The 12,577-nt window shown below is 56.9% G+C and overlaps 5 protein-coding genes across 5 annotated transcripts; 2 read left to right on the forward strand and 3 right to left on the reverse strand.

Annotated features, from left to right (window-relative positions):
• Positions 1-22: 22 nt before the first annotated feature.
• On the reverse strand, positions 23-2,247 carry MFIFM68171_07655 (uncharacterized protein; the record flags this gene model as incomplete). The annotated part of the gene is made up of 2 exons (XM_071063075.1): positions 23-1,972; positions 2,029-2,247. The coding sequence occupies 2 exons, from the start codon at positions 2,245-2,247 to the stop codon at positions 23-25; spliced, it is 2,169 nt and encodes a 722-aa protein (XP_070919176.1).
• A 923-nt stretch (positions 2,248-3,170) lies between these two features.
• MFIFM68171_07656 (uncharacterized protein) lies at positions 3,171-3,988 on the reverse strand (the record flags this gene model as incomplete). The annotated part of the gene is made up of 2 exons (XM_071063076.1): positions 3,171-3,592; positions 3,658-3,988. The coding sequence occupies 2 exons, from the start codon at positions 3,986-3,988 to the stop codon at positions 3,171-3,173; spliced, it is 753 nt and encodes a 250-aa protein (XP_070919177.1).
• A 617-nt stretch (positions 3,989-4,605) lies between these two features.
• On the forward strand, positions 4,606-5,278 carry MFIFM68171_07657 (uncharacterized protein; the record flags this gene model as incomplete). Its single annotated transcript, XM_071063077.1, has 2 exons — positions 4,606-4,906; positions 4,992-5,278. 2 exons carry the CDS (start codon positions 4,606-4,608, stop codon positions 5,276-5,278), a joined length of 588 nt encoding a protein of 195 aa, XP_070919178.1.
• Positions 5,279-5,334: 56 nt separating this feature from the next.
• MFIFM68171_07658 (uncharacterized protein) lies at positions 5,335-7,329 on the reverse strand (the record flags this gene model as incomplete). The annotated part of the gene is made up of 2 exons (XM_071063078.1): positions 5,335-5,478; positions 5,533-7,329. 2 exons carry the CDS (start codon positions 7,327-7,329, stop codon positions 5,335-5,337), a joined length of 1,941 nt encoding a protein of 646 aa, XP_070919179.1.
• Positions 7,330-8,392: 1,063 nt separating this feature from the next.
• Positions 8,393-12,046, forward strand: MFIFM68171_07659 (uncharacterized protein; the record flags this gene model as incomplete). Its single annotated transcript, XM_071063079.1, has 3 exons — positions 8,393-9,309; positions 9,414-9,689; positions 9,742-12,046. The coding sequence occupies 3 exons, from the start codon at positions 8,393-8,395 to the stop codon at positions 12,044-12,046; spliced, it is 3,498 nt and encodes a 1,165-aa protein (XP_070919180.1).
• Between the last annotated feature and the right edge of the window lie 531 nt (positions 12,047-12,577).

A 12,577-nucleotide genomic window follows, 5' to 3' on the forward strand; every position in this document is an offset into this window, starting at 1 on the left:
TAAGAATCTCCGAACAGGATGCCTAGTAAACCCTCCAGGCCAACGCAAACGTCTGACCTTTTACCGAAATCACATTATGCCCTCGCACAATGACGTTCGCATCTCCTTCCGGCACCTCAGTCCAGACGACCTGCTCTACATTGTTCTTCCGATCATTCAGATCACTGACATGCGCCTCCTCCGGCCCATTCATTTCCGCCTCGTCTCGCTCCCGTTTCGTCTTGTACGGATACTCCTTGGCCAGCTGATTCCCGTGCCGCTCAATCCGGCCACCGGGCGCGACAACGATGAGATCCAGGTCGTTCTGCAGCTTCTCCCCCGTGGGGTCCGTCCAGACGAGCGTCACTTTCAACGTCTTTCCGGCCCTGACCGGGATGGCGAAGCTGAACTCGTCGAGCGTGTCGAGCGCACGCTCCGGAATCTCGTCCCGGAAGCCGGCCGTCATGTCGGCCGTGGCCTTGACGCCGTTGCTCTCGCCGGCACCGCTTTCAACCTCCGGGATGACGATGCTGGCGGCCACGTCCACCCGCCCCCAGCCGCTCGACTCGTTGGGGCTCGTGCCCGCCTCGGTCGGGGTGTACTGCCCCGCCAGCTCGGCGGCGCCGTTGATGAGCAGCGCCTTGATGAGCGCCGCGCTGGGCTCGGGCGTGCCGTTCTTGACCAGCGTCTCGCGCAGCACGGCGCAGCAGCCCGCGACGAGCGGGGTCGCCATGGAGGTGCCGCCCGAGTACATGAAGGCGGGGTCGGGGCTGCTGCCCCAGTCCCCGGCGTCGGCGGCGTGCGAGCTCAGCGTCGAGAGGATGCAGGTGCCAGGTGCCACCACGTCGGGCTTGATGCGCCCCTCCCGGGTCGGCCCGCGCGACGAGAAGGCGGCCATGCCGTGGGCGTTGTTGGCGACTTGATCGTGGCTCAGGGGCCGCTTCGGATAGCCAAACCGGGAGTACTGGAGGCTAACGTCCGGGCGGACAGACTCGGAGGCGCCGACCGAGATGCAGTTCTTGGCGGCCGCCTCGGCGCCGATCTGTGCCCGGTCTACCCGGCCGTCTCGGGGGGCCGCGTCCATGCCGTCATTGCCGGCGGCGAAGAGGATGACCATGCCGCGATTCTTGGCGACGAACTCGTCGATTTGCTTGGAAGAGTCGTTGTACTCGATTTGGTAGAATGGGTCGGGGGAGGAACCCCAGCTGTTCGTGTGGATGCGCGCCTTATCATCGGTATAGGGGGTACCGAAGAGCCGTTTCAAGTCCGAAGGTATGCCGCCGAGACCGCCGCGCGGGTCGAGCAGCGACTGCATGACGAGTGTAGCCTTGGGCGCGGAGCCGCGGACGCGCTCTCCGTTGGCGGCCGTCTCGTCACCCAGGACCGAACCACAGACGTGCGTCCCATGGCCATCAGGGTCGGAGGAGTTCCCATTGCGGCCGAGGGCGTACAGTGACCTAACCCGTACCACACCTGCGTCGGCCTTGAAGGCATTACGCACGTCGGTCGGGACGCTCGAGCCCTTATCGAACCCGGTGTCGGCGACGCAAACGATCTCGCCCTCGCCTTCGTATTGAGTAACCCGGACACCATGGACGTCCTCGTCGAGACGTAGAATTCGGCGAGCAACATTGTTGTAAAGCCTGGCTGGATGCACCTGGTGGATGCTCTTGACCGCGTCCAGCTGGGCCACGTCTGGTAAGTAGCGGCGCTGCACCCTGATACGGGCCTTGTAGCCTTCCGTCTCCAGGAAGTCTGGATCCAAACGTGCGGCAGCCGCCAGGTTTTTGACAAGCTCTGGAGTCGTAACCACGTCCGGGTGAAACTCGACGTCGACATCCACGGGATGCTCGGTCCGGGCCGGAGCGGGGAGCAGCGGATTGGTCGGCGAGGACGCAGCGGGGATCGTTTTCAGACGGGACTCAATCACGAAGTGCGGCTGGTAAATGTTTGCGTACGTGATGTACGGCAGGTCGCGGATTTCAGAGAGATCCTGAGCGAGGTTACTACTAGCAGTAATGGCAGAGGGACCCAAACCGTTATACATACTCCGGGCTTGTAACCACAGAGATACGTGCGCTCGGAGACCTTTTCATTGATCTCAACCTGCTTGTCAGAAAGCTCCTTTTTGGTTTCTTTGGTAAGGGGCGAATTGGTCTGGATCAAGATGTAATTCGAATCCTTGGCCGTTTCCTGCTCCAGGCCAAAGGCGCTCAGAGTCTGGGCCGAAGGGTCAATTGAGTTGCCGTTGATGGTGATGATAGCCATGTTGGCAGTTTGAGTGTTGAACAGTAGCGAGATTTCAGAGGCGGCGGCGCGCTGGTTGAGATCGATGCACAGGTTTTGAGCTGCTTAAGACATTGACGGTGACGGGAGAGAGAGAGAGAGAGAGAGAAAGATGCGGCAAAAATTGGTGTGCTTTATACAAACATCGCAATACTACCTCCTAGTCCTAGGTTTAGCGCCTAATGGCCAGGGCGCGCGGTCAATGATGTCTCTTCCTCCCCTATGCTCCCGAAACATGTGCGTAAGAAGACTCCGAGTACAATACGTGGTAGAGTACAGACTGTTTGCGACAGGCCGGTTCTGGCCCATCACCGCCGCCTCGATCCATTGGGCAACTACTGGCAACCCCCCTCCCCCGTCTGCCGGGCGCACCACTTGGCTTTCTGCCCCATCTGAAGTTTAACACACCGAGTGATCGCTTTTCCTTTGTTTCAGGTGCTCGGATACTAGCGCTTTGTACAAAAGTACCATTGTAGTTAGTACGAAGGTAGCAAACACGCTTCTGTCGTCACAGTGTCGTGTCTCTACTACACTTTCCGAGAGGCCAATCCCAGCCTTAGCACTGTCAACTATTTGACTTTCCATCCCAGGGGGCCTTGAGTGTTCTGATGCCGGTGCTCCTGGCAGCGTCGCGTATCCTAGAACGTGGATCGACTATAGCTCACCCAATCATTCATCCATTTTTTTTTTTTTTTTGGGGGGGGGGGGGGGGGGTTCTTTCTCCTTTTTTCCTTTAAGAGTATAGTTTATGTTGTCACTAGTAACTGATGCCGATACCTATGTGTAACACGAGAAAGGAGCCTTCTGCCGGTTGGGTACGATTCGGGCCTATTCTTTGCCTAGAATTCCCGGTCGATCCTTTAGCTGCATCCAACACCATCTTCTTCTGGCCGGGATATTCGCTGCTACTGTTGTTCCCCCTCCATGAATTTGAGCGCATCCCGAACCGTATCGTCTGTCGCCACAGTACTCTCCACGGCTGTTTTGAACCCATCCTTCCACGCCTTCCACCTCTCCTGGTTAAACCCTCTCCATCCCCGATCGGCGTACTTGTCGGTAGAAACACCCAGCCTGGCATCTAGGGTGACTCCCTTGGCGGACATTTCCCGGAGCTTTTCGCCGGCATAGAGGATCCATATCGCGGCCAGCTTGACGGCAAGGGTAGTGTTCGCACCGTCCGGATGCGTCTCCTCAAAGGCGGTCCGCAATGACCACAGTGCAAAGACGGAATAATCACACGTGCCCCTCCCTGTCAATTGTGCGAGGAATGCAGTCCAGTTCACCCACTTGGACTGCGCCGCTGCTGGCGCCGAGGCATCGAGGGCGTCTTGTGATTGTTTTTTTCTTTGTCAGGTCTGATGGCCCGGGAATTTAGTGCACAGAATGACATACCAAAATTCCAAAGATCCCTGGCTACCCACCCAAACGATGGCAGGTCCTTCCAGACCACGCCGCCCTCGTAGCTCAGCGGTTGGCCCTGAGCGTCGGTAACGGTCGTTTCCTGCAGCCGGTCTAGGAAATCGACCAGCCGGGTCTGCCGCTCAGGCGGCGTACGCGCGACCACTGCAAAGACTAGGTTGAAAGCATCCCAGAGGTGGTCGCCGATTGAGGAAGTCGAGTGGGCGCTGGCCGTGTCGGTGAAGGCCTGCACGGCTTCTGCGACGGCTTCATCGGCGGCCTGCGGATTAGTGAGGGGTTCGAGGACTCCGGATGGGACAGTCATTTCGGGTTCGCTGCGGCTGGAAGAGATGAATGGGTATTCCGCCATAGAACCTGCTGGGAACTTGGGGCGAGAAGCAGATAGCTTCGTTAATGAAGCGCCTGGGTATGTACTGTACCTAAGGCAAGGGAAGATGGCGGGCAATTTGGCCCAGGGTAGCCGGGGCATCTCGCGGCTTGACGTCAGCGGGGTTGCACTGTACAGTACTGGTACAGCATCCAGTGATTCCAGTGTTGTATTACGTACAGTAGCAGTAAGTACAGCACTGTACAGTACCCTGAGTTCCATCAGCACTACGTTTCTGGCCCCACTGGTCAGTGGTTACATGTTGATCCCGAATGCCAAGAAGGCGAAATCCAGACTCCAGTCCATCGGTTGCCTCAAGCTCATCCCACGCGCTGTGGATAACGTTCTTCATTCTTTACAATCAAAGAGATCAGGGGCCACCGGTTTATTGATTTTGCGCCATATCCTTGCCTTTTCTGTCTTCTGTTTCCATTTCCTTTCATTCTTTTTCATTTTTACCCGTCGTTTCTATCATTTGTCTTGCCCATCTTAACATTGAAAGCTTGCTCACGCGTTCGCCCTTTTGCCTAATCAACATATTCGGACAGTAACCTATGCAGAGTCTTCTCTCGCTGCTAGCAGTTGTTCTGTGCACTGCGGCCGCGGCTGCCAATAAGGCTTTCGAGAAGCGACAGGGAACGGCGACACTGGGGAACGTCACATGCGGAACACACAGCTACTCAAAGCAACAAGTCGAGGAAGCCACCGCCGAGGGTTGCCGTCTCCATGCAGCGGGCCAGCAGATCGGATCAAACAAGTATCCTCATCGCTTTAACAACCGCGAGGGTCTCGAGTTTGCTACCTTTGGGCCCTATCAAGAGTTTCCCATTCTGGAGAATGGCGTCTATGCTGGAGGTGAATATCTTATTTATCTTATTCAAACCCCCATCCCCGGACCCCGGTTAAAGCTCAGGCTGGTCATATATTAACAGCTCCTCAGGAGCACCCGGGCCTGATCGCATCATCTTTGACCCCCACCACCATAGCAGCTGCGTCTACGTCGGTGCCATTACCCACACAAGCGCCTCTTCTCGAAACGCCTTCGTCTCCTGCAACGAGACTTCGGTGCGCTCCGATCCGCGCCCCAGCACCCAGGCAAGCGCGTCGCTGAGCCAGTCAACAACCGCGCCATTGCCCACGCAGCCCAGCACAGCCGCTGCCCAGTCACTTAACCTTGGAGGGCAGAGCGTAGTTGTGGGGCGGCTGGCTTGGCTGCTGTTTCTGTAGCCTGTCGGTATACTTACTGTAGGGCGGTTGCTTAATTATTCCCTTAATGCCGCGCTTCATGAGCGAAGGGATGTTTTCGTGCTCTTTGGTCTCCGGAATGGGTGCGCCTCGGTGTTCAGGACGTACTCATCCAGGCTGATCAAGTCCGGAGGCGAAAAGATGAGATAAAAGTACTTGAGCGTTTCGGCCAACCAGAAGCTCTGCCCACCGTTAGTAACACTATAGACTCACGGGCCGGTTGGGTAGAGTCTCACCTCCATATAGTCCTCCTGAGGCAGCGGATACTCCGCCTTGGTCACGTCTAACACCGCGGCATTCGCATACGGTGTCGCGGTCGCATTGCTAATCGCCAAGAACATGTCCCACGCCGCCTCCTGATACTCTTGGCGACCTGTGACGCGGTACATGATGAACACGCTCTCAATAGCCTCGGGTCTCAAGAGATACCGAGGGTCCTTGGCCGTGGTGAATCCCTTGGGCAGGTGAGGCGCCCATTCCGGCTGCTTGTTCTTCTCTCGGTCGAATAGTGCCTCGTCCCACGCACACTTGGATCGCGACTTGCAGGGTACCATGTTGTATCGCTCCGGCATGACGCCCGTTGGCATTGACTTGTAGGCGTACACGCACCCCTTTGTCAGCTTCGCGCCGAGGTCGTCCACCCACTCCGGCCGGCGGAACAGCTTGCCAGCTAGCGCATAGACCCCTCCTACAAAGCATCCAAGGTGCTCGCTCTCCGGATTCAACTCGATCTCGTACTCGTCCACGACGCTCGGATCAGCATCCAGCGCGTTCGCCGCTCCAACCATCAGAACATCCTCCTCGTCCGGCAGCATCGGCCTGAAAAGCAGCGTCTTGTTCGCCGCCTCCATCCACGCCCTCGACATCCCATCATACCGCACCTCCACCCCTCCCAGCAAGGCATACATCTTGGGCAGATACTCATACAACGAATCCGCACCTCCGGCAATCCCAAACGCCGTCCCATTCACCACATCCATCGCCTCCATCGACACGTAGACCGGCCAGAGCCCCGGAATCCTCGTCTCGCCCTGGCCTTTTTCAAAGACCTCCATCACCCTCTCCACGGCATCGAAGAACTTCGCGTCCCCCGTAATCTGCGCCAACCTCGTCATCTCCAACCCCAACGTCCCCGGCGAAGCGGACACCACGCTCGGCTCCGGCACCAGCCCGGCCCACTCCTCTCCGGCAGCCGTCCCTCCGTACCTGACGTCTCCCAAAGCTAAAAAATCCACCGGCATCCGATTCGCCGTGTCAAACCCCCGATAGAGCAACTCCCCCAGCTCAATCGCCTTGGCGAGGAGCACCTGCCTCCCCGAGAGGTCATAGGCGCCCAGCAGCCCGCCCAGCAGCCGGATGTTGACCTCGAACATGTTGATCCTCGGGTTGTTGCCGTTGCCGTTGCCGTTGCCGTTATCGTCGCCTTCGCCGTCGCCGTCGTTGGCGGCGGGGGTAGCCGCCGCGGCGCCAAAATCGATGCGCGCCACAGCAGCGACGGCCTCATCGAACTCGCGGCGCAGGCCCATGATCCAGAGCGTGTCGAGCGCGTCGACCAGCGTCGTCGCCCACCGCCCGCCCCCCGCGAAGCTGTCGGCTTTGGGCGCCGCCGAGAGCGGCTGCAGCGCGTCGTGGCCCCACGCGTACCGCCGGTACGACGACCACGCCCGGCCGAAGACCGCCCTCACCTGCTGCCGGCGAGCCTCGCGGGTCTTGGCGGCGGAGGGCGGCTCGGGCTGGGGGAAGAGGTGCTGCACGGGCGGCAGGGAGACGGGGCGGGAGAGGGGCAGTCGCCGGACCGGGGGAGGAGGCGGGTGCCGGAGGGGGAGGGTGCTCCAGTCGAAGGAGGAGGCAGACTTGAGGGTGGATGTGTGGTGGGAGTTGGCGTTCATGTGGTGCGCGAGGCGGACCGACTCGAGGTTTCGGTTGACCGGCTCATGTTGGAATAAGGAGCCGGGGTTGAGGTAGTAGTAGAGAAGGGCGGCGAGCACGGTGATGGAGATGAGAATTCTCCGGTTGTTGCGCCGCTGAGACATGGTTGAGGAAGAGATGAGCGGATAGTATGTGATTTGATTCCGAAAAAAACAAGACCCGCGGGACCTTCGGACAGTTTGAATTGGAGGCTGTATCACCTCGGTCACGGGCGCGGGCCGGCTTGCATCAAACTAAGAGGCCATCTTGTCCACACCCGAACAAGCTGTCCAGTGTACAGCCGTGCCGGGTAAACGGTTCGGGCTCGACGTGATTGTAGGTGTGCCAAGGCCAAAACGTTCCATCCAAGCGGCCAAATGAGGGAGGGGGAACCTAAGTCAAGGCCGCGCACAAATCATACCTACTACCTTACCTACCTAGGTACTTTATTTAGTTGCACGGGAGACCTCTCAATGAATTCATTCGGCTCCAAGTTGATATGCAGATAACCAAACCAACGACAGGCGATCAGGTCAGGAACACTCGTAACTCCGCCAGGCAAGCACATCAGCCAACATATGTGGCAACTCTTTTTGGCCTTTTTTTTTTTTTTCTTCACCCGTTGTTGGGGTCAATCGAGTCAGAGACACCGCTCCGGTAGAGCTGCGGACCATACCCATTGACCCATTGCTTCTTTGTTACTATCGGTCCATCACTCCTAATATCCTGTTTGGTTGTGTTTTGATGTGTATACGATAATAAGTTTGCTTCCCCAGTTGCTACTTCTTTCCAGTGGAAATCAAGGCTTTCGATTTCATCAATACTACCTTATCTTGGTAGATCTTCCAGACACTGCTAGTGGTGTCCAGGCAATGTTCAAGGGACTTACGCGGAAAACATGCCCTTTGAAGACGTTAAACAGGTTTCCAGGTAGCGGTTAATAATTAGATTGTCTGCCTAGGTAGCTAGACAGCTGCTGCCCATCTCCTTGTTGGGGTCTGTCTTTGTTGTGATTTACCAACCATACCTTTGTCCATTACAATTGGTCTTGCTATTAATATTGACCAGGGAACACGTCAAGTGTTTGGTTGGCCCACTAAAACCCTTTCTCCAGTCCTCTTCAGTGCCTCAACTCCATTTACGATTCGAATGGAAGTTCAGCGGTCCGGTACCATCAAGCCCGAAACGATGGGCTATCCATACCAGCCGTCATACTCGTGGGACTACCGCAAGTTAACCACGTTGCACGTCAATGTCGTCAACTGGGTGACAAACAGGCACCTACGGCGGAAGCTTTTAGACTCCGTCCCGTCGCGCTTTCGCGGAAAATATAGTCAGTTTGCCCCGTTCAATTATGATTGGGCTGAGTTCCAGGGCTGGCTCCGTAAAGGCTTAGGCTACAATCCCCAAGAACATGTAATTTTCTTTTGCCCCTATGGCATAGGGGACTGGAGCACGAGGATTCTGGGCGATGTGATGGACTGGGAAGCGACCCTTTCTGACATTGCTGAGAACTACCTGGTAGTCGCCGACTACACTGATCTCTTCTTTTTGGTTGTTCCGCGAGACGAACTCACTAAGGAGCCCTTCGCCAACTCGTTTGATGCCTGGTACAGTTACTGGTGTCCCACTGGGACTGTGGAGGTTGACCTCCCTCCATCCCCCCCAGCCACGGATACTGGGGATCAGCTGTCAGAGGTTCCCCAGGTGACTCTTCAGCGGCGCTCCCCGAATGACCCCGAAGTTTCTGAAATCCTCGAACAACAGAGCTGGCATGACGGCGCGCAGGTTCCGGAAAATATCATTCAGTCCACCTCTCCAAATAGCCTTAACATTTCCGAGCCATCCATATCTCCAGCTGCTTCAGCCGGCGTTAACAGCAACTCACCGGATTATCCTGAGCCACAGCCGCTTCCTACTTCATCCAAAGATGTCGGAAACCCCAATCTTCAAGTCTCAAGACCTAGGGCTTCGTCGTATACGGAGACCGGAATCGAAGAGGTAGGCGACGTTGAGGGCAGCGAGAACCTTCGCCCCCAAACCGAGCAGTCGATCGGTTTTGCAGGCGAATTCCACTGGTCTAACACATGCAGGGATCCTGCGCAGTCAGACGCTACCGCAAAGTCGCCATCTGCTAGCTTGACGTGGTCGAGTTACGGGGAAGCCACCTCTAGCGAAGTAAATCAGACGACAACACCTGAATCAACAGATCTCGGTTCCACAGCGCCCGAATTCCGTTCCGCTCGCGCCTCAGGAAAGCTCCCTCAACCCAAGTCACACATGTCCACCAGAGCGCGACGAGGCCCATTTCGGTCCCGTTTACCTATAAGAACTTCTCTAGGCACTCTACAATTACCTTCGCGAGGCTCGATAACCAAGGCTCGCTCTTCCATTCGGACAGTTTCATCTGCTCGCGGAACCCACACACCGTCTATCCCGTCCCGAGCGGCGACAAGCTTGAGTACTGCGAGGCACACCACCCGTGGTCGCCCGACGGTTAGGTGCCAGACATCCAGGAACCATTCTTGCCCTCCGAGTCCGCCCATATCCGCTAAGGATTTACCGTGCGTGGATGATGGCCCGCTCGACATCGTTGATATGCTCGCAACCGAGTACCACATTGCCGACGCTGAAGACGACGATTACGGCGCCATCGACCTGAGCGTCGTAGATACATATGCCCCAAGCTACAACACCGGCGATAATGAAAAGGAGTGGCAACAATGTCTGGGCTTCTTCAACATGGATATGACCGACTACCACAAGCGGGAGGCCCTAACCGGCAAGACGCGAGGACGTAAACGAGTTCCCATCAAGAAGCTGCCTGGTATGTCGGTCGGGTTATTCGACTACCAGCTCATGGGAACCCTCAACTTGCTCAAGTTTATCCTTAATGATGTGTCTGGCGGTCTGCTGTGCGATGAACAGGGGCTGGGCAAGACCCAAGAGATGTATGGAGTCATGGCGCTTGCTTATGGCCTTCGCAGGTGCAAAGCCGATGTCGTGGCGGCCTGGAAGAAACGCGATCCCAAGAGCGCGAAGATACGGCATAATGCGCGCGGAGCGCCCGCTCGGATTTGTCCCTATGACGAGAGATATGGCTTCAGGTGTTATTGCTACAATGAGTTCACCAGGGAGCTCGCTGACCGTCTGCCTGAAGGACCAAACCTTGTGGTTGCTCCGGCAAGAAATTGCGCTTCCATGGTTCGCGACGCCAAGACGAAGTTAGATCTCAAGCAGGTCAAGATTCGAGGGTACCATGATGGAGGTGACAAAGACGACAAGCTGACGCCTGCGGATATCAAGGTCCTACGAGCCACCATCACGGTACAAGCGGATGCACTTGTCGAGTACCAGTATCAGCCGGTACCCGGGCAGAGCGACTATATCATTTTCGTATCGCCCGAGTATATCACCCGCCTGAATGCCGAGTTCAACGTCGAAGTCAAATCCGCCCGGTCAGTAGCCCCCGGAAAGAAGAAGAGTGCTCTCTTGCCGGGTGTGATCCTGATGGATGAGTTTCACGAATACATCCACATAAGGGATGGTGGAAACAGCCGAACTGTGTCGTGGCTCCACCACCTCAAGAAATGCTCTCTAGACTCACAAATCCCCCCTCCGTTGATGTACTTTGTGTCGGGCACTCCCTTTGGTGAGACGCCCGCCGACATCCGCCCGGCTATTTGTCTCTTTGAGAAGGATGTCTGGAACGATAATTGCCATCCGCTGAACGGCGCCACTGTCACCAATTTTGACGACCTCATCAGCACATTTGACAAGCTCACCGCGTTGCAAGCAAGCGGTGTGGCCGCCCCCAGCGACGATATCCGCGAGTACCGGCGCAGGCTAAGCCGCATCTTCAAGCATATGATGGTCCGCCGCCTGGGCACTGACAAGTTCCAGAACAAAGACCTAACCGACGTCGGCCCGCTCAAGGTCAACATCACCGACCACCAGATTCCCCCAGCGGTAATCGGCAACCTACAATCGCTGGCGGTCCGTACCCGCGAACTTGCCACCGAAGCAGCTGCAGCTGCCGGGCAAGATATCGGCCAGTTCCTTCGCAGCACCGCCGGCCAAGACCTCCTCCTCAGGCTCCGACTGGCGTCCACCTTCCCGGGCATCGCCAGCTCCGCGGCGGCGGCCAACCTCACTTTCAGCCTGGCCGAAATCCTCACACATCTCACCAGCTCTAGGGGCAACCTTGCCGAAACGCCCTACTACCGGCACATCCCCGCGTGGTCGGCCAACAGCCCCAAGCTCGAGACCATTTCCAAGACGGCGCTCATCATGCTGGTCGACAAGTCCCGCATCGAAGGCGAGGCGGCCCACTCCAAGAAGTACTGCATCTTTTGCCCGCTCGAGGCCGAGGCCATGCTCCTGTACGGGTACTTGCTGCTCAAGAAGGCCAAGGACAAGCGGCTCAAGCCCGTGTGGATCCACAGCGCCATGACGCAGTCGGAGCGGCAGGGCGTCATCGACGCATTCCTGGTGCAGGGCAACGCCCCGCCCAACGTGCTCGTCGCGCCCATGAGCCTCGCCGGCACCGGCCTGAACCTCCAGCGCGCAAAGTACTCGACCGTGACCAGCCCCGCGTGGACCAAGCGCGAGAACCAGCAGGCGTATTACCGGATCCACCGCGTCGGGCAGAAGCAGGAGACGAAGCTGCAGCTGCTCACCTGCAGGTGGAATCCCGCTGAGAGGGTCATCCTGGCCAAGTACGAAGGGAAGGAGGTTGAGGGCGACGAGGAGGAAACGTGGGAGGTGAACAATCGGTTCTGCGGCACCGGGGAGGAGGGTCTGGTCGATAGGCACCAAGAGGCTGCTGCAGGTACGAAGTGAACCCCCCAGTTCCGATCCTGAAGTGGTTGGTAGAAATATGAGACTGACGACTGAATATTCAGCTATTTACTATTGCGGCAATCATAAGAAGAGTTGAAAATAGCCAGTATAAATGACAAGAATGTAGGGATGAAGAAAATTTGATGGCATGACTAGCGCGAAGGGACCAGAATAGACCCCGGGTGGTGGGGGAGGGAATGATTAGTAGGCTGTGAAGTGTCTTTCCTTGAAACCCGGTTAAGCAGTAAATTATCGTGAATATGAAAGTAATATGGTATACTACCTAGTAGGAGAACGCGGAGGTTGTCTGTCATTGCCTAGACCGTATAGCCCAGCATTAGCAATTCCGAAATGCTGGTGGCCTCATAACACCTAGCCAGGCACCAGAATGACCTACTTAGGGATATGATACCTAGCTAGATGTCGTTATGTTACTAGTAGAACTGCTATTGCTAGCGCTGGTCAATACGGTCAGGGTATGGCAATATCATGACTAAGACCCCCCTGCCCTAGCCAGGTAGTTAAAGATAC

This window comes from Madurella fahalii (genome assembly GCF_045866475.1).
Source record: "Madurella fahalii IFM 68171 DNA, scaffold_4, whole genome shotgun sequence".
Taxonomy (NCBI): Eukaryota; Fungi; Ascomycota; class Sordariomycetes; order Sordariales; genus Madurella; species Madurella fahalii.